The 23,534-nt window shown below is 53.9% G+C and overlaps 1 protein-coding gene across 1 annotated transcript in view; it reads left to right on the forward strand.

The window, feature by feature from the left end:
- The window catches only part of CDHR2 (cadherin related family member 2), a 45,869-nt gene that overhangs the window by 17,308 nt on the left and 5,027 nt on the right, over window positions 1–23,534 (forward strand). Inside the window, exons 4-30 of the mRNA XM_034961030.2 lie at window positions 666–805; window positions 948–998; window positions 3,202–3,291; window positions 6,071–6,160; window positions 7,068–7,193; window positions 7,264–7,410; window positions 7,489–7,564; window positions 7,704–7,819; window positions 7,932–8,165; window positions 9,372–9,527; window positions 9,610–9,771; window positions 10,011–10,072; window positions 10,342–10,585; window positions 13,322–13,561; window positions 16,169–16,238; window positions 16,389–16,994; window positions 17,954–18,025; window positions 18,799–18,848; window positions 20,947–21,098; window positions 21,246–21,354; window positions 21,444–21,532; window positions 21,994–22,062; window positions 22,169–22,246; window positions 22,341–22,401; window positions 22,479–22,603; window positions 23,126–23,239; window positions 23,320–23,400. Of these exons, the coding sequence (XP_034816921.1) occupies window positions 666–805; window positions 948–998; window positions 3,202–3,291; window positions 6,071–6,160; window positions 7,068–7,193; window positions 7,264–7,410; window positions 7,489–7,564; window positions 7,704–7,819; window positions 7,932–8,165; window positions 9,372–9,527; window positions 9,610–9,771; window positions 10,011–10,072; window positions 10,342–10,585; window positions 13,322–13,561; window positions 16,169–16,238; window positions 16,389–16,994; window positions 17,954–18,025; window positions 18,799–18,848; window positions 20,947–21,098; window positions 21,246–21,354; window positions 21,444–21,532; window positions 21,994–22,062; window positions 22,169–22,246; window positions 22,341–22,401; window positions 22,479–22,603; window positions 23,126–23,239; window positions 23,320–23,400 (3,610 nt within the window). The remainder of the gene's footprint in view (window positions 1–665; window positions 806–947; window positions 999–3,201; window positions 3,292–6,070; window positions 6,161–7,067; window positions 7,194–7,263; window positions 7,411–7,488; window positions 7,565–7,703; window positions 7,820–7,931; window positions 8,166–9,371; window positions 9,528–9,609; window positions 9,772–10,010; window positions 10,073–10,341; window positions 10,586–13,321; window positions 13,562–16,168; window positions 16,239–16,388; window positions 16,995–17,953; window positions 18,026–18,798; window positions 18,849–20,946; window positions 21,099–21,245; window positions 21,355–21,443; window positions 21,533–21,993; window positions 22,063–22,168; window positions 22,247–22,340; window positions 22,402–22,478; window positions 22,604–23,125; window positions 23,240–23,319; window positions 23,401–23,534) is intronic.

Below are 23,534 nucleotides of genomic sequence, written 5' to 3' on the forward strand. Positions count from 1 at the left end.
TCAGAGCCCTGTGGCGGAGCTCCAGGGAAACGCATCTTCATGAAAAGAAGAAAGTCCTTGCTAATGAATATCGGGGCCAGTGGAGGTGTCGGAGCAGAGGCTGGATGGGTAAAGGAGGTGGGGGCTCAGGGATAGGATGGGTTTGATGAATCTGTAAAAAGTTCCTTTCAGGCTAGGGAGTGGGTGACCAGCCTGCTGCTGTGCCCAGGCATGCAGTACAAGAGTTAGGGCTCTCAGGAGGCCAGCAGCAGACTGGACACAGCTTTGGCTCACTTGAGCAGAAAGGGGGTGTCCTGGAAGGCTCTCCAAAGCTCTAGTCTGCACCCAGATGCTGCAGCTGGAAAGGTTCACACCAGCCACGTCTAGTCTTGTGTCACGGAAACTCGGTATTCTGGAGAGGGCAGGGCCACAGGCTTGGCAAGGGGAGGGGTAGATGCCTGGGTACAGCCCCCGCCCCCTGCACTTTGTCCAGTGCCCATCGAGTCAGTGGGCACAAGGGAAATCAGGATGCTGCTGACTTGGCTGATGGTTGGGGAGGTCCCAGATGGCAAGTCAAGCCTGTGTACAGGGCAGCCAGGTGCCCAGCCCAGCCTCACAGCCAGCTTGGCCAGACCAGCACTGAAAGGGTGGCTGTGGACCCTGGGTGGCCCCTGTCCCATCCCCAGGTGCTCAGGCCTTCTGGTTGGTAGCGGAAGACCAGGACAATGACCCTCTGACCTATGGGATGAGCGGCCCCAATGCCTACTTCTTCGCTGTCACTCCGAAAACTGGGGAAGTGAAGCTGGCCAGCGCTCTGGACTACGAGGTAAAGAGCATCAGCCGGAGAGGGCACGGGACGCGGAGGGGGTGCTGGGAGGGCCCTGGGAGCCCGCGTCCTGGTGGCGGCACCCCCTGTGCTCCCACCCAGCAGGGGCTCACCACCGGCCCCTTCTCTCTGGCTGCTGCAGACACTCTACACATTCAAAGTCACCATCTCCGTGAGCGACCCCTACATCCAGGTGAGTTGGGAGGTGCAGGGGGGTAGACAGGGATTGCGAGAGTCCATTCCTGATTGTGTCCCCACCTCCGGCAAGCAGACAGTGCCCCAGTTAACAGTGAATTTAATGTTTATTTATATCGAGATTATACTAGTTCATTTCTTTGTCATATGACATTACCAAGATTTTAGTATTTTTAAAATTTATTTAAATTACATAAATATATTATTTATATCATATGAGGGCTTTTTTGTTTACATATAAATATATTGGTTATATTTTAATTATAAGTTAAATGTTTTTTTTGTTTGTTTGTTTTTTGAGACGGAGTCTCGCTCTGTCGCCCAGGCTGGAGTGCAGTGGCGCGATCTCGGCTCACTGCAAGCTGCGCCTCCTGGGTTGACGCCATTCTCCTGCCTCAGCCTCCCGAGTAGCTGGGACTACAGGCGCCAGCCACCACGCCCGGCTAATTTTTGTATTTTTAGTAGAGACGGGGTTTCACTGTGTTAGCCAGGATGGTCTTGATCTCCTGACCTTGTGATCCGCCCGCCTCGGCCTCCCAGAGTGCTGGGATTACAGGCGTGAGCCACCTCGCCTGGCCTAAATGTATTATTAATGTATATAAATATTGATTAGAAAAGTGCCAAATACCTCTCCACCCCAGGGCTCCAGAGGCAAAATCACTCTCAACTGCTTTGGCTGAATATGTTGCAACTACACTCTTATTTCCCATTTTGGGAGGCCGAGGTGGGCAGATCACCTGAGGTCAGGGGTTCAAGACCACCCTGGCCAACATGGAGAAACCCCCATCTCTACTAAAAATACAAAAATTAGCTGGGCATGGTGGTGCACGCTTGTAATTCCAACTACTCAGGAGGCTGAGGCACAAGAATCGCTTGAACCCGGGAGGTGGAGGTTGTATTGAGCCGAGATTGCACCACCTCACTCCAGCCTGAGTGACAGCACGAGACTCCGTCTCAAAAAAAAAAAAAATTACAGATAAAACGAAAGTCCCCTTGGAAAATCCTTTCCAGCTCACTCCCACTGAAGTGTTGACTGTTACTGTATGCTTTGACACTCCTCAGAGCTGAGGTACATGCCTCCATGTACTTCTTGGTGCATTTTCTGAAACCCAGTGGAATCCAGCTGTCTATATTGTCTTGAAAGCTGCCTTGCCCACTCAGCGATTGAGCTTAGAGCTCTCTCTGGGTCTTACAAATCCCCAATTTTTGTAACGTCTATATCTAGGGTGGGAACCGCCCTTAAGCTGGTCCCCTCTGGTGTCCGCATAGTTGTTCACAGCTTTATACTATGGCAAACAAAGCGAACGTGCACATTCCCGTGATAGGACAGGCACTTTTTTCCAACTTTTTATTTTATCTTTTTGAGTTAGGATCTTACTCTTGCCCAGGCTGGAGTGCAGTGGTGCAATCACAGCTCACATCAGCCTCCACCTCCTGGACTCAAGCAATCCTCTTAACTCAGCCTCCAGCGTAGCTGGGACTACAGGCGCTCACCAACCATACTCAGCTAATTTTAAAATTTTTTGTAGAGACAGAGTCTCACCATATTGCCCAGGCTGGTCTTGAACTCCTGGGCTCAAGCGATCCTCCCATCTTGGCCTCCCAAAGTACACAGGCATGAGCCACTGCGCCTGGCTGGCTGGCACATTTTATATTTAAAAAATTAACTGCTGGCGTGGTGGTGCACGCCTGTAATCCCAGCACTTTGGGACGCCAAGGCAGGCAGATCACCTGAGGTCAGGAGTTCAAGAGCAGCCTGACCAACATGGTAAAACCCCATCTTTACTAAATACCAAAAACTAACTGGGTGTGGTGGTGCATGTCTGTAATCCCAGCTACTCAGGAGGCTGAGGCAGGAGAATCGCTTGAACCTGGGAGGCGGAGGTTGCATTGAGATGAGATCACGCCATTGCACTCCAGCCTGGGTAACAAGAATGAAACTCTGTCTAAAAAAAAAAAAAAATTAACTAATGATGCCTGCAACTTACTTTCAAGTGGTTCAGAAAACAACATATGGAGAGAACCTGGTCTCTAAAAAAAAAAAAAAAAAAAAAAAAGCCCCCAAAAACATATGGAGAGAAAGAGATACCAAACAGTAGGTTGACCTGGATGAAGGACACCAGCTCTTTGTACGATACTTGCAACTTTTCTGGTGTTTTAAATCCTATTTTCTGGGGTCCCCTGGGCTTTCTCACTTGCAGGTGCAGAGGGAGATGCTGGTGATTGTGGAAGACAGAAACGACAACGCACCTGTTTTCCAGAACACCGCTTTCTCCACCAGCATCAACGAGGTGACACCTGCCTTAATGTGGTTGTGGGGCAGGGGGCATCCCAAAGTGCTTCTCAGAGTAGGAAGAGCCAGAGACAGTCAGTGGGGCATTCAGGGTTGGGAAAAACCTCTCCTAGCAGGGGCAGCTTCAAGAACCAAAGCCAGGGGGATGTAACCCCACAAACAATGGTTACAGCAATATTTTGCAATCAGTCAGGTTAGGAATTCTTTCAGTGATGAAAGCAAAAAAAAAAAGGGAGTTGATTTTTTTCGTGTAGACGGAGTCTCACTCTGTTGCCCAGGCTGGAGTGCAGTGGCACGATCTCGGCTCACTGCAAGCTCCGCCTCCTGGGTTCACGCCATTCTCCTGCCTCAGCCTCCCATGTAGCTGGGACTACAGGCGCCCGCCACCTCGCCCGCCTAATTTTTTGCATTTTTAGTAGAGACGGGGTTTCACTGTGTTAGCCAGGATGGTCTCGATCTCCTGACCTCGTGATCCGCACGCCTCGGCCTCGCAAAGTGCTGGGATTACAGGCATGAGCCACTGCACCCAGCCTCGTGTATCTAAAAAATTTAGAGGTACCTCAGACTTCAGGCATGGCTAGATCCAGGTACTCAAATCATATCTTGATTTGATTTGAGCCAAATCATATCGTGAAATTTGATTTGAAATCATATCTTCAGGCATGGCTGGATCCAGGTACTCAAATCACATCAAGATATGATTTGAGTTTCTCTCCTCCTCTCAGCTCTGCTTCTCTTATTGCCTCCATCCTGGGGGAAGAGAGGCAAGTCTCTCATGTGGTGATAAAAGTACAGGCTTGCCGGGTGCCGTGGCTCACTCCTGTAATACCAGCACTTTGGGAGGCTGAGGCAGGCGGATCACCTGAGGTCGGGAGTTCGAGACCAGCCTGACCAACATGGAGAAACCCCGTCTCTACTGAAAAAAAAAAAAAAATTAGCCGGGTATGGTGGCGCATGCCTGTAATCCCAGCTACTCAGGAGGCTGAGGCAGGAGAATTGCTTGAACCTGGGAGGCAGAGGTTGCAGTGAGCCGAGATTGCACCATTGCACTCCAGCCTGGGCAACAAGAACAAAACTCCATCTCAAAAATAAATACATAAATAAATAAATAATAAAAAAATAAAAAAATTAAAAAGTACAGGCTCACATTGAGGAGACCGTCTCTTTCTCAATCTTTCCAGCCCAAAGCCCAGGGCTGACTTTCATTGGCTCATCTTAGGTCATGTGCTATCCTTGAGCTAATTTAGGGGTATGGAAGGCTCTCATGGGTTGGGTCTGCATCGTGGGCCTTCCCCGCAGCAAGGGGGAGGAGTGGGGACAGTTCCACTTAAGCTACATGGGTGGAAAGGAGATTCCCTGATGGTCACTGGGCAGCAAATACCACCACTCCCGAACTTCCGTTGCCATGTGCCTGCAAAGACCTTCCAGGTGGGGGGCCCCATGCCAGGCCAGACACGTGTGGTCTGGACAGCCATGTGAGAGGCTCTGATGCAATGCCTCAGCACCCGGCACTGTCTAGGTGCTAAGGTTACCTGGGGAGCAAGACAGACCTGGTTGCTACTCTCAGCAGCTCACCTTCTAGGGAAGGCCACAGACAGGAACCAATGAAACAAAATAAGCAGAATGGATTTCAGATGGCGGTGAGCCCCACAATGAGCACGAGACAAGGCAAAGTCAAGGAAGTGACTGCAGCGGGCGCTGCTTTAGGTTGAAGGGTCAGGAAAGGCCTCTCTGAGTTGAGGGCATCTGAACAGAGAGACCTGAATGGCAAGAAGGAGCTGGCAGGGGATGCTCCAGGAAGGGGTGCTCCAGGCAGGGGGAACAACAGGTGCAAAGCCCTGAGGCAGGAACAAGCTCAGCCAGTGTGGCTGGAGGGGGAGGGTGAGGAGGAGGTCAGGTCAGAGAGGCGGGTGGCAGCCCAGGCTCGAAGGAGTCTGGACTGTGATCTGGGCAGAATGGGGGGACTCTTGGGGGATTTGAAGGACAATAGTTATGTGGTCTGATTCATGATTTTCAAAGATCTCTGTGGCCACCATTAGGAAGTATAGGTCGTGGCTGGGCACGGTGGCTCACACCTATAATCCTAGCACTTTGGGAGGCTGAGGCGGGTGGATCACCTGAGGTCAGGAGTTCGACACCAGCCTGGCCAACACGGTGAAACCCTGTCTCTATTAAAAATGTATAAAAAAAATTAGCTAGGCATGGTGGTGGGCACCTATAATCCCACCTACTGGGGAGGCTGAGGCAGGAGAATCGCTTAAACCCAGGGGGCAGAGGTTACAGTGAGCCGAGATCGTGCCCCTTCACTCCAGCCTGGGCGAAAGAGTGAAACTCCATCTCAGGAAAAAAAAAAAGGAGGTAGAGTTGGTGTGTACAGGGGCCCAGGAGCACAGTACTCCCCAAAGAAGCCTCCAGCTCTGTAGGGCGCTGTTTGAAACCCATGGCTATAGGCTGTAGAGAGCACATGGGATGTCTGAGTGCGCAGTGGCACAGTGAGGCTGGGCTCTAGAATGATCCCTCATCCTGGTTCTGAGGGGCTCCGATAATCAGAAGCCAGCTTAGGTGATGGAGAGGCTGTGTGGGGAGGGGAGGAGGGAGATCCTCTCTGCCGCCCCGCACCCCCAGCTGCCTTCCACCCGCAGCCCTGGTGGGAAGGACAGGGGAACCCTGTCCCCATGAGTGCACAGCTGAGGACACTGAAGCTCAGGGGGGCAGTGACGGACAAGGGAGAGGAGGAGCTGGATTTGAGCTCGTAGGTGACGAGTCCCTCCCTGCAGACCCTGCCCGTGGGCAGTGTGGTGTTCTCCGTGCTGGCCGTGGATAAAGACATGGGGTCTGCAGGCATGGTCGTGTACTCCATAGAGAAGGTGAGTGTGAAGGGGGCCCTGACCGCCTTTGTGACCGCCAGGGGGCAGCATCTCCACAGACAACCCACAGGGCCTGAACGTTGGGGTGGGGACATTGGTCCTGCCTTGGCCCAGCCCTGGTCCCCAAACCGTCCTCTGGCCACCAGCCCCCCTCCCAGGAAACCTCGCCTTGCCCGCTTACCTAAAGAGGGTGCCTGCTGCAGACCAGACCCTTCTTCCTGCCCGCCTGCTCCCAGGTCTTGTCCAAATTCCACAGACAATAAGGGGTGTGTAAACCCATTTCTCATGGAAACAGACTTGCTGTTGATAGCGCCATTTACCGAGCACCAACCACGTGCCTGGTACATACCGTATAGTCGCCCCTTGGTATCCGTGGGGACTTGGCTCCAGGATCCCTGAGGACACCAAAATCCATGGCTGCTCAAGTCCCTGACATGCAACGGGGTAGTATTTGCATGTAACCTAGACACATCCTCCTGTGTGCTTTAAATCACCTCTAGGTTACCTCCAATACCAATGCAATGCAAATACTATGTAAATATAGCATGTTATGCTATATTGTTTAGGGAATCATGGCAAGGGAAAAAGTTTGTACACCTTCAGTACAGACGCAACCATTGTGAGTGAGCCTAGCTACAGTTTTGATCTGTGGCTGGTCAAATCTGTGGATGTGGAAGCCACAGAGATGGAGGGCCGACTGCATCTTATTGGATCCTCCTTTCAACCCACTGAGGGTTGTCACCAGCCCCATTTCCTGGAGCTGGAAACTGAGGCTCAGAGAGGTCATATGACCTGGTGCCAGTGACTGGTCAGTGGCAGAGCTGGGACCTTCCCTGCGTTGCTCAGAGTGGGGTCCTCGGTGCAGGGCTGTCCCTAGGGAGCCTGACCCAAGTCTGCTCTGCCCCAGGTCATCCCTAGCACTGGGGACAGCGAGCATCTCTTCCGGATCCTGGCCAATGGCTCCATCGTCCTCAATGGCAGCCTCAGCTACAACAACAAGAGCGCTTTCTACCAGCTGGAGCTGAAGGCCTGTGTGAGTGGGGGTGCCGGCAGGCGGGCCTGGGACCCACGGCGCTGGCTCACGGGTGGCCATCTCCCCGCAGGACTTGGGCGGCATGTACCACAACACCTTCACCATCCAGTGCTCCCTGCCTGTCTTCCTGTCCATCTCCGTGGTGGACCAGCCTGACCTTGACCCCCAGTTTGTCAGGGAGTTTTACTCGGCCTCTGTGGCTGAGGATGCAGCCAAGGTGCACGGGGGACCTGTGGGGTGTGGGTGGAGGCGGGAGGCGGGAAGTTTGAGGAGCACTGACCAGGCCCCATTCTAGGGAACCTCGGTGCTGACGGTGGAGGCTGTGGACGGCGACAAAGGCATCAATGACCCTGTGATCTACAGCATCTCCTGTGAGAACGGGGTGTCCCCAGGCCAGGGCTGGGCCGGGGCCGGGGTGGGGTCTCCCTAGTCCCTGGAGGCAATGGGCCTGGGGCTCCGTCAGAGCCACTGGAGCAGCTGTTCCAGCTGTTCCGCCTTTCTCCTTGCCAGACTCCACGCGGCCCGGCTGGTTTGACATCGGGGCAGATGGGGTGATCAGGGTCAACGGCTCCCTGGACCGTGAGCAGCTGCTGGAGGAGGATGAGGAGGTGCAGCTGCAGGTCACGGTGAGCAAAGGCCCCACCACCCCTGTCAGAACCCTGCTCTCTAACCTCTGGCCTTTGATCTCTCTCTCTGAGCACTGGCTCTCTGACCTCTGCCCTCTGCTCTGTGCCTCAGGCCACCGAGACACACCTCAACATCTACGGGCAGGAGGCCAAGGTGACCATCTGGGTGACAGTGAGAGTGATGGACGTCAATGACCACAAACCTGAGTTTTACAACTGCAGCCTCCCAGCCTGCACCTTCACCCCCGAAGAGGCCCAAGTGAACTTCACTGGCTACGTGGACGAGCATGCCTCCCCCCGCATCCCCATCGATGACCTCACCATGGTGGTCTACGACCCGGACAAGGCAGGCGTGGTGGCGTGGGTGTGGGCGGGGGTGGCTGGGGGAGGCCAGTGGGAGCCTGGATCGAGTGACGGTGTCATGTGGTGCTGGGTGGCGGTGCTGGTGGTGCAGGGTGTGATGGCGGAGAATGGGGGTGCTGGGTGCTCTCTGGAAGCCTGTGTTGGTAAGCAGTATCATCCTCTGGGCGATCCGTGTGGGGCTGAATAGAAGGCCATGCTGAGTGGAGGCTGACGTAGAACGTCAGATGATGCTGAGTAGAACATCATTGTCCATGGTGATGGGTGGCTGGCGAGGTCTCCTGGCATTGGGCGGCCATGATTTGGGTAGTCCTGGGAACTGGGGGAGGCTGAGCAATGTTGGGACAAGTGGTCTGAGGTTGTGAGGTGGGAGGGTGCTTTTTTTTTTGAGATGGAATTTCGCTCTTTCACCCAGGCTGGAGTGCAATGGCCCAATCTTGGCCCACTGCAACCTCTGCCTCCCAGGTTGAAGGGATTCTCCTGCCTCAGCCTCCCAAGTAGCTGTGATTACAGGTGTGCACCACCTCGCCCAGCTAATTTTTGTGTTTTTAGTAGAGATGGAGTTTCACCATGTTGGCCAGGTTGGTCTTGAACTCCTGACCTCAAGTGATCCACCTACCTTGGCCTCCCAAAGTGCTGGGATTGCAGGCATGAGCCACCGCGCCCAGCCATGGGAGGCACTCTTAAGTGGAGGCTGCAGTGAGAGGTGGGTAATACGGTGGCGCTGGAGGATGAGTAACTCTGGAGGGTGTGTGGTGTTAGGTGATACTGAGGGGTTGGAAATGTTGCGTGGAGGACAGTGTCGGGTGGGGTTAGGTTGGCCAGAAGGGTGGCACTGGCCAGTGGGGTGACGTAGGGTGTGAGTGGTGTTTGGTGTTGCTGTGGGGGCTGGGGGTGGGGGATGTGAAGGGTGGGTGGGAGGGACAGTTGACAGGAGTGAGGGGTGTGTGTCCAGGCTCCAGCCCAGGTCTGGGACCCACAGTGCCTAGGGAGCTGTCTTCTACCGAGCCCGCATTTGCAGGGACTGGTGACCAGCACAGCCTCCTGCACCCTCTCTCGCAGTCTTTTGAGAGCCCCCTTCCATGGGACCTCATCGGGCGGGGCGTCCAGAGATAGAAGCCTGGGGACTGGGGGAAGATGCAAGTGGGCAGAGCAGGGGGACAGGTCCCTGCTAGACAGCCCACCTTTACAGGGCAGCAATGGCACCTTCCTGTTGTCGCTGGGGGGCCCCGATGCAGAAGCCTTCAGCGTCTCCCCGGAGCGGGCAGCGGGCTCAGCCTCCGTTCAGGTGCTGGTGAGAGTATCCGGGCTGGTGGACTACGAGAGGCAGACGGCGATGGCGGTGCAGGTGAGGGCTGCTCCGGGGTGCCAGGGGCAGAAGCCGAGGGGCACTTGGGCCCCACAGCTGCTGCCTCCTCCCCTGCCCCCAGGTTGTGGCCACAGACTCCGTCAGCCAGAACTTCTCCGTCGCCATGGTGACCATCCACCTTAGAGACATTAATGACCACAGGCCCACGTTTCCCCAGAGCTTGTACGTCCTCACGGTGCCAGAGCACAGCGCCACCGGCTCTGTGGTCACCGACAGCATCCACGTGAGTGATGTGGACACAGTGGGGCTGTGGGGTCCCAGCAAGCGGGCGTGCATGTGTGAGTGTGAGAGTGTGTGTGAGTGTGTGTATGTGTGAGATGGGGGTGGCCATGAGTGAATCTGAGTGTGCTGGGGATTCTCCCTTTGTGTGAGGAAGCACGACAGCTCTGTCCCCACAAGCTGCATGGGTGGCGGTGCATGCATCGCCTCCACACAGCACCCTGCCGTGTCTCTGCCTCACAGGCCACGGACCCAGACACGGGCGCGTGGGGCCAAATTACCTACAGCCTGCTCCCAGGAAATGGGTAAGGGCTCAGGGTGGGCCGTAGGCAGGTGGGTGAGCAGGGCCCAGGCCCACCTCTCTGCCTCTCTGCAGAGATAGAATAGCTGGGGAAGACCGAAGGCACTCAGTTACATTTCAATTTCAGATAAACAAGGAATGACTTTTTGAAATAATGATTATGTTGCATATACTGCATGGGATATGCTGAAATATTTGTTGCTGTATATCTGAAATTCACACTGAAATGGGCATCCTGTGTCTCTATTTGCTGAACCTGGCCCCTCTGAGCAGGGCAGACCTCTTCCAAGTGGATCCCGTCTCAGGGACGGTGACGGTGAGGAACGGTGAGCTGCTGGACCGGGAGAGCCAGGCCGTGTACTACCTGACGCTGCAGGCCACAGACGGCGGGAACCTGTCCTCCTCCACCACACTGCAGATCCAGCTGCTGGACATCAACGACAACGCACCTGTGGTTAGCGGCTCCTACAACATCTTCGTCCAGGAGGTGGAGGGCAATGTCTCCGTGACCATCCAGGTGTGAGCCTGCCTGGACCTGGTGGGTGAGGCTGGGGGCGGGGACCAAGCCTGCTCTGTGGGCATGCTGGCCCTGGGTAAAGTCGGGGCTCCGCTGTGTGGCTCTGAGACAGTCACTCAGAGTCTCTGTTTCCTCCCAGGAAATGAAGAAAATTATAGCCTTACTCTCAGGGTCATTGGGGAATAATTTAATGACTTGTGTGAGGAGCTCAGCACTGGGCCTGCCACAGAGAAATCCCTCAAAAACATACACTTCTTTTTTATTTACCCACCTGCCCCACTCCAAAAAGGACTTGAGGTGGCTTAGATAAATAGTAAGATAAAAATATGAAAGAAATAAGAAAAAAGAGAAAATAAAGGTGGCATTTGTTAAAGGGCACAAAGGTAAAATTAGAACCCAGTGCTATAGAATTGCTTGGAGTGAGCTGCAAATTCTGATCTGAGCTTCGTGGTGGCCAAAGCAAAAAAGGAAATGAGATCAGTGGCCAGGTTCACAGAGTTCATGAGATAAAAACCCACTAGTGACTCCAGAGAAACACCGGGGAGTAGCTTCCTCCCTCGTCCTGAGGAGTTCGGAAGCTTCGCCCCTGAGGCATCTTGTAAGAAGTGAGAAACCAGGTCCTCAGAGTGACAATCTGGTGGCCACAGAGCCCTCCCATCTTTCCAGGACTGTGTAGTTTCCAGAGCATGTTCCTATCCCTGATCTCTTGACCAGCTTTGGAAGCAGGCGGTCTAATAGTTCCCATTTCGCAGGAGACAACAGGCTCAGAAAGGTTAAGTGATTTTCTGTGGTTACACAGCCAGTAAATGACGGTGCTGGGGCTGCAGCCCAGACCTCTCTGGCCCTGAAGCCTTGGCCTTTCCCCCTTCCTGCTTGGCACTTCTCCCCTGGTCTGTGAGCTCCTTGGGGCAGGAGCATTTCTGGTCGGCCGCTGTAACCGTGGTGCCCAGCATGAGCCCCAGGAAGCACTTGATGAATTAACTGGCCTGAGTTCAGGGCACCAAGGGATAAGCAGACAGGACGAGGCTTTTGGAAAAAATAAACATCTCCAGCTGCTTTCAAAGGATACGTGTAATAAACAAGGTCCCAGAAGAATGAAATGGAGGAGCTGAAGGTGGAGACTGGCTGGGAGGAAGGAAAGAATTGGTTGAGTCAGAGTGGTCCCACTCTGGATTCAAGGCCACGTTTGCTGAGCACTTACCCAGTCTTTGGCTGGGCCCTGGGTCCTCAGAGATGAGTCCACCACCATTCCTGCCCCCAAGCAGCTCCCAGTTAGGAAGAGGGCGTCAGACAGTTACCCAGCGGTGTCACCTGTGCTATGTTGAGGCCCAGAGGAAGCGCCAACCTGGCCTGGAGTCAGGCAGGGAAGGTGTGGGGGGCATCGGGGTGAGGGAACGGAACCTGCAAAGGCCTGGCGGCACAGAGGAACCCGCTGTGTTATCCACGCTGGTTCACCCCAAAGACAAACCAAGCATGCCTTCAGGGCCCTGGCAGGGCAGGAACACACACACACACTCACACACGCACTCACACACGCACTCACACACACACACGCACTCACACACACACACACACGCACTCACAGACATACAAAGTGGGTGAAGAATCAGCTATTTAAAACATATAGCGCTGACGGCCGGGCATGGTGGCTCCTGCCTGTAATCCCAGCACTTTGGGAGGCCGAGGTGGCTGGATCACTTGAGATCAGGAGTTCGAAACCAGCCTGGCCAACATAGTGAAACCCCATCTCTACTAAAATTACAAAAATTAGCTGGGTGTGGTGGTGCATGCCTGTAATCCCAGCTACTTGGGAGGCTGAGGCAGGAGAATCACTTGAATCCAGGAATTGGAAGCTGCAGTGAGCTGAGATCATGCCACTGCACTCCACTCTGGGCAACAGAGTGAGACTCCACCTCAAAAAAAAAAAAAAAAAAGAAAGAAAGAAAGAAAAAAAGAAAACAAAACAAAACAAAAGAAGGGCCAGACGTGGTGGCTCACGCCTGTATGTAATCCCAGCACTTTGGGAAGCTGAGGCAGGTGGATCACCTGAGGTTAGGAGTTCAAGACCAGCCTGGCCAACATGGTGAAACCCCATCTCTACTAAAAAATACAAAAAATTAGCCTGGTGTGGTGGTGGGCGCCTGTAATCCCAGCTACTTAGGAGGCTGAGGCAGGAGAATCGCTTGAACCCAGGAGAAGGAGTTTGCAGTGAGCAAGAGAGATCGCACCATTGCACTCCAGCCTGGGCAACAAGAGCGAAACTGTATGAAAGAAAAAAGAAAAAAGAAAAAATATGTATATAGCACTGAAGTAGTCATTATGGGAAAAGGAGGATCTTGCTGGACTTCACATTTATGAGTTTAAAACTTTCTTTGAATGTCTACAATTTCCTGCCCCCGTATCCCCCTTCCTGCTAGAATATCAGTAGCAAAAGGGCCTGTCTTGATGACGGCTCTATTCTTTCTTTGCACCTGGAACGGGGCTGGGCACGTAGGTCCACAGTGGCCGTTTGTGAGATGAAAGAATGGCCTCAGTGCTGAAGATCTCAGAAGCTCTTGCAAACTGCTGACCTGAGCCTCTTAGATGGGAAACTGGGGCTGGGAGATGGGCCCAGGGGCTCCAGGCCTGATTACTGCCTGCGTGGGCCAGCGCTGGAGAGGAGGGTCCGGCTGCATCGGAGGGGCTGGGGGCTGGGAATGCCGATGGCCGATGACCAAACCCTGCTTACCTGCACAGGCCCACGACAATGATGAGCCAGGCACCAACAACAGCCGTCTGCTCTTCAACCTGCTGCCTGGCCCCTACAGCCACAACTTCTCCTTGGACCCTGACACAGGGCTCCTCAGAAACCTGGGGCCCCTGGACAGAGAGGCCATCGACCCCGCCCTGGAGGGCCGCATTGTGCTGACAGTGCTTGTGTCTGACTGCGGCGAGCCTGTCCTCAGCACCAAAGTCAATGTCACCATCACTGTGGAGGTAAGGCCTCGCTTAGCCAGGATGGGCCCGGGGGCCTCCCAAGCCGATAGCCAGCCCCTCCAGCTTGAGTCACACTTCTGCCCTCTGCAGCCAGCCTGCCTGGGTTACAATCCCGCTCACTCGTATGGCCCCAGGCAATTACTCAACCTCCCTAGGCACTCAGGCTCCTCATCTATAAAACCGGGGTGAAAAAGGTTAAAGATTAAGTGAGTTAATGAATGGAAAGTGCTTGGTAGAGTGCCTGACCTATAGACAGTATCAGTGAATATCAGCTCTAATTGTCACTCATAAAGTCCCACCTGAAACCCTCCTGTCTCCCTGCCACCATTGAAAAGCAAAGGGAAGGGGTGAAAATCAGCATTGCTGGTGTCTATTGCACATCAGGGCATCCGCCAAGGTTGGGATGGTTATTACCATTTTGTTTTTATTTATTTATCTATTGATTTATTTATTTTTGAGATAGGGTCTCCCTTTGTCACCCAGGCTGCAGTGCAATAGTGCCATCATGGCTCACTGCAGACTCAACCTCCCAGGCTCAAGCGATCCTCCTGCCTCAGCCTCCTGAGTAGTTGGGACTATAGGCATATGCCACCATGCCTGGTTAATTTTTTTATTTTTGTAGAGATGGGGTTTTTCCATGTTGCCCAGGCTGGTCTTGAACTCCCGAGCTCAAGCGATCCACCTGCCTTGGCCTCCTAAGTAGCTAAGACTAAAGATGCGTGCCACCATGCCTGGCTAATTTGGCTAATTTTTAAAATTTATTTTTCATAGAAACAGAGTCTCACTTATTGTCCAGGCCAATTTTGAACTGTTGGCCTCAAGCGACCCTCTCAACTCAGCCTCGCAAAATGCTGGGATTATAGGCATAAGTCACTGAGCCCGGTTTATTACCATTTTATTGATTGAGCAACTGAGGCGGGCCTGGTTGCTGTGGCTCATGCCAAAAACCTCAGTACTTTGGGAGGCCAAGGTGAGAGGATTGCTTGAGCCCAGGAGTTTGAGACTGGGCTGGGCAACATAGCGAGACCCCATCTCTACTAAAATAAAAAATTAGCCAGGCATGGTGGCATGTACCTGAAGTCCCAGCTACTTGGAAGGCTGAGGCAGGTGGATCATTTCAGCCCAGGAGGTTGAGGCTGCAGTGAGCTATGATCATGCCACTGCAATCCAGCCTGTGAGACAGAGCAAGACCCTGTCTCAAAAAAAGAAACTGAGGCACAGAGAGGTTCAGTACCTTGCCTGGGAGTCACAAAATTGGGTTTTGACTTCAATCAGTCTGGTTCTAAGGCTGCCACCAGCCCACAAGGCACCTTCCTCTGGAACAGTATTGTGACAAATGTGCACCTCTGCCGTGTCTGTGATGTGGATGGCACCCCATAGGGTTGTGCAGTGCACAGCCTGCACCACTGCACATAGCAGCCCTGTGTCCCCTGGACTGGGATATGCCATTTTCACACAAGGGTCAGAGAGTGAGACCTCAGAAATGAAGAAAACGAAGCAGAATGAGGACTTGCTGGTTGTCCTTAGGGTGGGAGGGCTGCAAAGAGAGAACTTCATTTCCTGAGTGAACAGGTTTCTTCACCCCTGTGAGCCGTCCTCACAATTGCCCTATTAGCGGGGACTACTACCCCATTTTGCAGATGAGGACACTGAGGTCCAGAGAGGTCAAGGTCACACATGAGGCAGAGGTGGAGCAAGATGTGACTCAGTGCTCTTAGCCACTCCTGTGAGTTAGGGTGACCTTGAGAATGCAGCTATTCTTGTGCGTGGAGCCAATGATGTCATCGCTGGGAAATTAGCAGCAGAAAAGACATCTAGCTAAGGTGCAAGAATGTTGTCTTCCAAATGTTCATTCTAGGGTTATTCAGAAAAACAAACACCTGTTATGTGACCCACAAACCCGGGAAGGGCTGGAGTGCTCAGGGCATCCCCCAAGCACATGCCAGTGTTAGGAGACATAGGGGAGGGCAGAGTCACCTCCAGGCTGTGACAATAGTTGCAGGGCTCCAGCTGTGCCCAGTGGGCTAGGGCTGGCCACAGAGGTGAGAGTCAAAAACAGCTGGTGTCTGAGGCAGGAGCAGGTCTAAGCTTCTGCAGGTCCCCGGAGCCCAGCTCTGATTGAGCACAGAGGTGGTGTTGTGGGCTCAGTTGTGTGCAGGAGGGACAGGGGTAGGAGGGGACAAGGGAAAGTGTGGGCCTTGGAGCCTTTGTGGACATATAATGGTATTGGTGCCAACACAATAAATCCGAGAGATGGGAGTCAAGCTGGGTCAGGCAGGGTCGCAGGTGGGGACCCAGAACTGTGCTTCCAGAAAGCAGGGTCTAGGACAAGTTCTGAGCTGTGGTCAGAGAAACAGGAAGCAAGCCGGGCTTCCTGAGGATGGATGTGTAAGGCCAAGGTCCCACTGTAGGTCCCTGAACCCCGGGTGTGTGACCTGGGCAAGTTCCCTCCTCTCAGAGCCTGTCTCCTCATCTGGGAAGTGGGCAGTGAGGTCTGAGGCACTAGTAGAGTCCGTGCCTCGGAGCACAGGGATTATTGGTTTCTCGGATTGGCTCTGGGGAGGGTGAGATTGGATCCCGGGGACTCAGACCTGTCTCTGACTGCAGGACATCAATGATAACCTGCCCATCTTCAATCAGTCCAGCTACAACTTTACGGTGAAGGAGGAGGATCCAGGTACGTGCTCCCTGGGCCAGGAGAGACACTGCGGCTGGGACCCAGTGTGGCTTTGTCAGGGTGGACCTCGAGTTCCAAGAGAGGCAAGGGCAGAGGAGGCTTCCGATGGCGGGGTCAGGAGTCCTTCTGAGCTCTGCCCCTTGTCCACAGGAGTGCTAGTGGGCGTGGTGAAGGCCTGGGACGCGGACCAGACGGAAGCCAACAACCGCATCAGCTTCAGCCTGTCAGGGAGTGGTGCCAACTACTTCATGATCCGAGGCTTGGTGCTGGGGGCTGGGTGGGCTGAGGGCTACCTCCGGCTGCCCCCGGACGTGAGCCTGGACTACGAGACACAGCCCGTCTTCAACTTGACAGTGAGTGCTGAGAACCCAGACCCCCAGGGGGGTGAGACCATAGTAGACGTCCGCGTGAATGTGAAAGATGTGAACGACAATCCCCCCACCCTGGATGTAGCCTCACTCCGGGGCATCCGTGTGGCTGAGAATGGCTCACAGCACGGCCAGGTGGCTGTGGTGGTTGCCTCGGATGTGGACACCAGTGCCCAGCTGGAGATACATCTTGTGAACGTTCTCTGCACCAAGGCCGGGGTCGATGTGGGCAGCCTATGCTGGGGCTGGTTCTCAGTGGCGGCCAACGGCTCTGTGTACATCAACCAGAGCAAAGCCATTGACTACGAGGCCTGTGACCTGGTCACGCTGGTTGTGCGGGCCTGTGACCTAGCCACGGACCCCGGCTTCCAGGCCTACAGCAACAATGGTAAGGCAGCCTGTCCTTGCAGGGCTTGGCAGGCCATAGCTTAGGGGCCGTGGGAAGGAGCCCTGGGCTGGAACTCACAAGGTCTGGGCTCAGATCTTGGCTCCAGCCCTTTCCAGCTGCAAATACTGGGAAAGTCCCAAACCCTCTCCAAGCTTCAGTTTCCCCACCTGTCCAGTGGAGTTGGGCAGTGGGGTGGGCTGTGAAGATTCAATGAGAATATGGATGTATGGCATTTATTGCAGTGCCTGGCATGCAGTAGCATCAAATTAATGCCATTATTTTACAAGATGCTGTGAAAGAAAGATAACACTGCAGAGCCAGATGTGTGCTTGTATCCCACTTCTGACACCAAATAGCAATAATAATCACATTAACAACTAGCATATATTGAGTCCTTATGACAGCCAAGAACTACACCAGGCACCTTGTAAGAATTTTTCCACTTCCACACAACCCATGGGGTAGGTGGTCCCTATCCAATTTTATAGATGAGGAAACTGAGGCAGAAAGTGGGTATTTAAACAACCAGCTTATATAGTTAGAATGTGCCAGTATAATGTCATAGGTGAGATCTACCTAGGCTGGGCCCAATCCTGGCCCACCACTATTGCTGTGTGACTTTGACAAGCTGCTTATCTGCTCTGAGGTCTGGGATGATACTCCCACCCACACAGGCCAGAGAAGACCGATCAGGCATTCTGGGTCAGGAGCAGGGAAGGGGACTGAGCATGGGGGAACACATGGGAGAGAGGCTGCAGGGCATGGGGTTGAGGCTGCGGGGCACAGGGTTGAGGCTGCGGGGCACGGGGTTGAGGCTGCGGGGCACGGGGTTGAGGCTGCGGGGCACGGGGTTGAGGCTGCGGGGCATGGGGTTGAGGCTGTCGGGCACAGAGTTGAGGCCCAGGCTCTTTGGGTCAAGCTTTTGCCCAGAGCCAAAGCCAGCTGACCTTGTCTCCTAGGAAGCCTCCTCATTACCATTGAGGACGTGAATGACAATGCACCCTATTTTCTGCCTGAGAATAAGACTTTTGGTAAGCAGCAACCCCATTCACACACCATACCCCTGCTCCATGAGGCTGCCTTTGAGCAACCCCGACAGACCCTCCTTGGACCCCAGGGGGAGCCTTTAGAAAGGGGGGAAGGCCTCTAATCCTGCATCTTCCTAGGGCTGCAATAGGAGAGGACATTGGAGTTTTTTTTTTCTTTTTTCTTTCCTTTTTTTTTTGAGACGGAGTCTTGCTCTGTCGCCCAGGCTGGAGTGCAATGGTACGATCTCAGCTCACTGCAACCTCCACCTCCCAGGTTCAAGCAATTCTCATGCCTTAGCTTCCCGAGTAGCTGGGACTACAGGCATGCACCACCACACCTGGCTAATTTTTGTATTTTTAGTAGAGACAGGGTTTCATCGTGTTGGCCAGACTGGTCTTGAACTCCTGGCCTCAAGTGATCTGCTTGCCTTGGCCTCCCAAAGTGCTGGGATTATAGGCATGAGCCACCATGCCCAGCCAACACTGGAGTTTTCATTCCAGCTCTGTCCGACCTAATGTCTGGCCCTGGGCCAAGACTTCCCTCTCTGGGCCTCCATTTCCCCATGGTCCTGTGGGCCTGTGACCTCACCTGTGACAATGGGAGGTGGATGACTTGCTAACTACTGGCCCAGTGGTGGCTGTAATGGGGGTCTCTTTTGGTAGAGAGGTTGAGGGCAGGTTTAGGGGGTTGAGCCCTGAGCTGCGCTCGTGACCAGCCTTGGTCCAGGTGGGCAGTGTCCCGACCCTGCTGACCCTGTTCCCGTTCACACCTGCAGTGATCATCCCTGAACTCGTGCTGCCCAACCGGGAGGTGGCTTCTGTCCGGGTAAGTTCTTGGCTCCAGCCTTTGTTGGTCACATGAGCCCCAGGGGACACAGGGCTGAGGCCTTCAGGCCTTCCATGGTAGAAAGAAAATATATGGGCTCCAACACATGAAAAAGAAAACCCCAGAAGGGAAACCAACACCTGTCTAATCAATGTAATCAAACTTCACTGTGATAAATGTAGCATTCATAAAAATGTCATGACCGTAAATACCACTTGCAGTCTAGATATTTCTTACTATACCAGAATTCTTGAGTAATACAGAGAACTCATAGCTAATTGTAAATTAAGCCAGTGCCTTGTCATTAAATAATTCTCAGAGCCAGCTGGGCATGGTGGCTCAAGCCTGTAATCCCAGCACTTTGGGAGGCCAAGGCAGGTGGATCACCTGAGGTCGGGAGTTTGTGACCAGCCTGACCAACATGCAGAAACCCCGTCTCTACTAAAAAATACAAAATTAGCTGGGTGTGGTGGTGCATGCCTGTAATCCCAGCTACTTGGGAGGCTGAGGCAGGAGAGTCACTTGAACTCAAGAGGCGGAGGTTGCGGTGAGTCGAGATCGCGCCATTGCACTCCAGCCTGGGCGACAAGAGTGAAACTCTGCCTCAAAAATAAATAAATAAATAAATTATTGGAGCCAAGTCATAAAAAGGCTTTCAGCTGTTTATGGTGTTGGATGTGGCAAGTTTATTAGGGGTGGTGGCCATGCCGTGTGGGGATGAGGCCTCCCACACCACCGAGGGCTGGGCCTGGCTGGGCTTCTTACTGACCTGGAGAGCTGCCTACCCTCTCTGGGACTCCGTTTCCCTGTTCAACAAGAAGCTAGCAGTTCCCAGAAGGTGGCATATGGGTGCTATTCCCTATGCTGTGGAAAGGACATGGGTACAAGAGATGGACAGGGCTGGCCTTCCCCACTTAGAGCCAAGCGTAAGGACAGGGTCTCTCGGAGCCTCAGCTTCCTCTTGTAAAATGGGGATAGTAATTCTCCCTCTCTAGGTTGACGTTCATGCTAGAGACAGTGACTGTGTGACTTTCAAGTCTTCAGACAGCTTCCCAATCTTCTGCCAATTTGGTTATAATGTCATGAGTTTAGCCACGGCAATTTTCTTTAAATAGACTCCTTTTTAAGACCTAAGCACTGGTGTTGGCCTATCCTTAACAGTAACGTTGGTGAACTCGAAGCTCTGTGTGCTGGTTAAATTTTTCTCTAAAAGGCACTAGAATGAATAAAAATGCTTGTGTCCCCTCCCCAACCAGCTTCATGGTCCACTAGGGGAATTGGTACTCCCCGCACGGAAATGAGGGATCCCAGGGGAGGTGCTTAGGAAATCTGAACATCGCTCTGTGTGTGCACGCCAGTGTGTGTGTCTAAGTGTGAATGTGTGTGCGTGAGGGTGTGTATAAGGGTGAGTGAGTGTATGTGAATGTGTGTGACTGTGGGTATGTATGTGATTGTGGGTGTGTATGTGTGTGACTGTGCAAGTGTGTGAATGTGTGTGAATTGAGTGTATTTGTGTGTGAGTGTGTGAATTGAGTGTGTGGTGAGTGCATGAGGGTGTGAGCGTATGTGTGTGTGTCAGGATGTGCGTGAGTGTGAGAGGGTGTGTGAGTGTGAGAGTGAGAGGATAAGTGTGTGTGATGGTGTGTATGAGTGTGTGTGCATATGTGTGTAAGTGTGAGTGTGTTAGGGTGAGACTGTGAGTGTGTGAGTGGGACTGTGTGTGTGTGTGTGAGTGTGTGTGTGAGAGGGTGAGAGTGTGTGTGAGAGAGAGACTGTGTGTGTGAGTGTGTGTGTGTGAGAGAGAGAGTATGGCAGTGGAGGGGTGTAGGGGGAGCAGGGCAGGATTTCCACATGTGAGGGACTTAGGGCAGTGATCTGTTTAGAGTTGGGGAACAGGGGCAGGTTCTTGTCCAAATCTGGATTTGCAGAGCAGGCACACTGTTTTTTGAAACCATTTGCTTATTCGGGGCAGCGTGGGGATGGCGGATAGAGACGTTGAGGGCCAGCCTCCCAGGCCACACTTGCCTCTGATCCCTGCTGGGGTGGAGGGATGCCTGGCCTGGCCGGGCCCCCAGATATTGTCCACTCTTGTTCCCAGGCCAGAGACGATGATTCAGGGAACAATGGCGTCATCCTGTTCTCCATCCTCCGAGTAGACTTCATCTCTAAGGACGGGGCCACCATCCCTTTCCAGGGTGTCTTCTCGATCTTCACCTCCTCCGAGGCCGACGTGTTCGCTGGGAGCATTCAGTAACTGCGGGCGGCCCCGGGAGGGAGGTTGCGGGGAGGGGCCCGATAGGAGCTTTCAGGCAGCAAGTCCCCCATCCTGGAGGTTACAAGGGTCCTGAGGATTCAGCTTGGGTTCCAAGACTGACCTGCACCTCCTGCCTTCCGCAGGCCGGTGACCAGCCTTGACTCCACTCTCCAAGGCACCTACCAAGTGACAGTCCAGGCCAGGGACAGACCTTCCTTGGGTCCTTTCCTGGAAGCCACCACCACCCTGAATGTGAGTGCTGGTCCCACCTCCAGCCCCCAACGCCCTCTGCCAACCCCCAGGGTCCCTGGTGCCTCATCTCCTGCACACCCCCTTCCCAGCTCTTCACCGTGGACCAGAGTTACCGCTCGCGGCTGCAGTTCTCCACACCAAAGGAGGAGGTGGGCGCCAACAGACAGGCGATTAATGCGTAGGTCTGGGGAGCCCCGGAGGGAGGGGTAGGAAGAACAGGGTGTAGGAGCCTGGTCCCCGACAAAACGTGGATGGGATGTCTCTCAATCCTGTTTCTGACCCACATTTGACCTTGTCCCTGTCTTCAACCCTGTACTTTAACCTGCACGACGTTCTTGCATGTCCCCAGAAGCCCATACCCAGCCAAGGGCAGAGGGAAGCCTTGGAACAAGGCTGCCATGTACAGTTGTGAAGGCTGTGCGTTGCACAAGGGCACTCTCCTTGCTAAGCTATTCACCCAGCCCCAGAGGAAGGGATTTCCTTTTGTAATTTTCACAGAGATGCTACCTACTCAGCCAACAGAGCTGTCCAGAGGAGGTGCCCTTTCTCACTCACACAATTCTTAATCCCACTGGCACAGCCCTGGCCACAGGCCCAGGCTAAGACACCAGGCCTCTGTGACATCTGCCTTCTTTGCAGGGCTCTTACCCAGGCAACCAGGACTACAGTATACATTGTGGACATTCAGGACATAGATTCTGCAGCTCGGTGAGTGCCCAGAGGCCTGGGGGTGGGAGTGAGGGGGAGAAGCAGTAGCAGGAGGGGCCTGCTGGGTGATCCAGGCTCCTGACTCTTCAACTCTGTCCTGCTCCAGGGCCCGACCTCACTCCTACCTCGATGCCTACTTTGTCTTCCCCAATGGGTCAGCCCTGACCCTTGATGAGCTGAGCGTGTGAGTGGGGCTGCCCTTGGGGCAGGTGTGAGGGTAAGCAGGAAGCCTGGGGTGTGCCAAGGTCCCTCGGGCCTAAGTGGAGTTCTGTGGCCAGGATGATCCGGAATGATCAGGACTCGCTGACGCAGCTGCTGCAGCTGGGGCTGGTGGTGCTGGTGAGTGCGGGCAGGGCGGGGCAGCAGGTGGGGCTGCTGAAGACGAGTGTGCTTCCCTCACACTCATCTTTCTCCAGGGCTCCCAGGAGAGCCAGGAGTCAGACCTGTCGAAACAGCTCATCAGCATCATCATAGGATTGGGAGTGGCTTTGCTGCTGGTCCTTGTGATCATGACTGTGGCCTTCGTGTGTGTGCGGAAGAGGTGCGGCTCCCATTGCCCCCGTGTCTCCAACCTTCACCCTCTCCCACCACCCAAGACATCGGGGGGTGGGGGTAGAAGGAGCTGGGGCTTAGGCACAGGTATACATGCATTCACTCCCCAGTGACCCAGTGCGAGATCTTGGGTGAGTCACCTCCCCTCCATGAGCCTCAGTTTCCTTATCTGCGAAAGGGCATGACACTTGATTCCTCAGGGCACTCAAGGAAGTAACATGCATCTCACACCCAGCGAGACGTCTGGCACACACTATGCATTTAATAGATGCTGCTGCTTTTTCCAACATGTATAGAGTCAGCAGCCGTATCTGGGCTTGACTTCAAGCCTTGTCACTGGCTATTTGACCTTCGGCAAATCACTTGCCTTCTCTGGCTCTTACTTCTACCCTCTGTAAAATAGAGCTAACACTCACCTCCCAGGATCTTGTGAAGCCACATGCTCAGGGCCTCCACTGGGGACACAATAGGTGTGCAGCAACAGTGTGACCCCTCTTCCGGTTCCCCACAGCTACAACCGGAAGCTTCGAGCTATGAAGGCTGCCAAGGAGGCCAGGAAGACAGCAGCAGGGGTGATGCCCTCAGCCCCTGCCATCCCAGGGACTAACATGTACAACACTGAGCGGTGAGCAGGGGTCAAAGGGTAGGTAAGAGGCCTGGTGGGGTGGCTGAGGGCCAGGCAACTTGACCAGGCTTTCTCTCCAGAGCCAACCCCATGCTGAACCTCCCCAACAAAGACCTGGGTTTGGAGTACCTCTCTCCCTCCAATGACCTGGACTCTGTCAGGTGAGAAGTGCCCCTCACAGCCAGGCTAGGTGGTGGTGGTGGTACAGGTAGTGACGGTGATGGTGGTGATGGTGTTGGTGGTGATGATGGTGATGACAATGGTGATGGTGTGGTCATGGTAGTAGTGGTAGTTA

This window comes from Pan paniscus, chromosome 4, assembly GCF_029289425.2.
Source record: "Pan paniscus chromosome 4, NHGRI_mPanPan1-v2.0_pri, whole genome shotgun sequence".
NCBI lineage: Eukaryota > Metazoa > Chordata > Mammalia > Primates > Hominidae > Pan > Pan paniscus.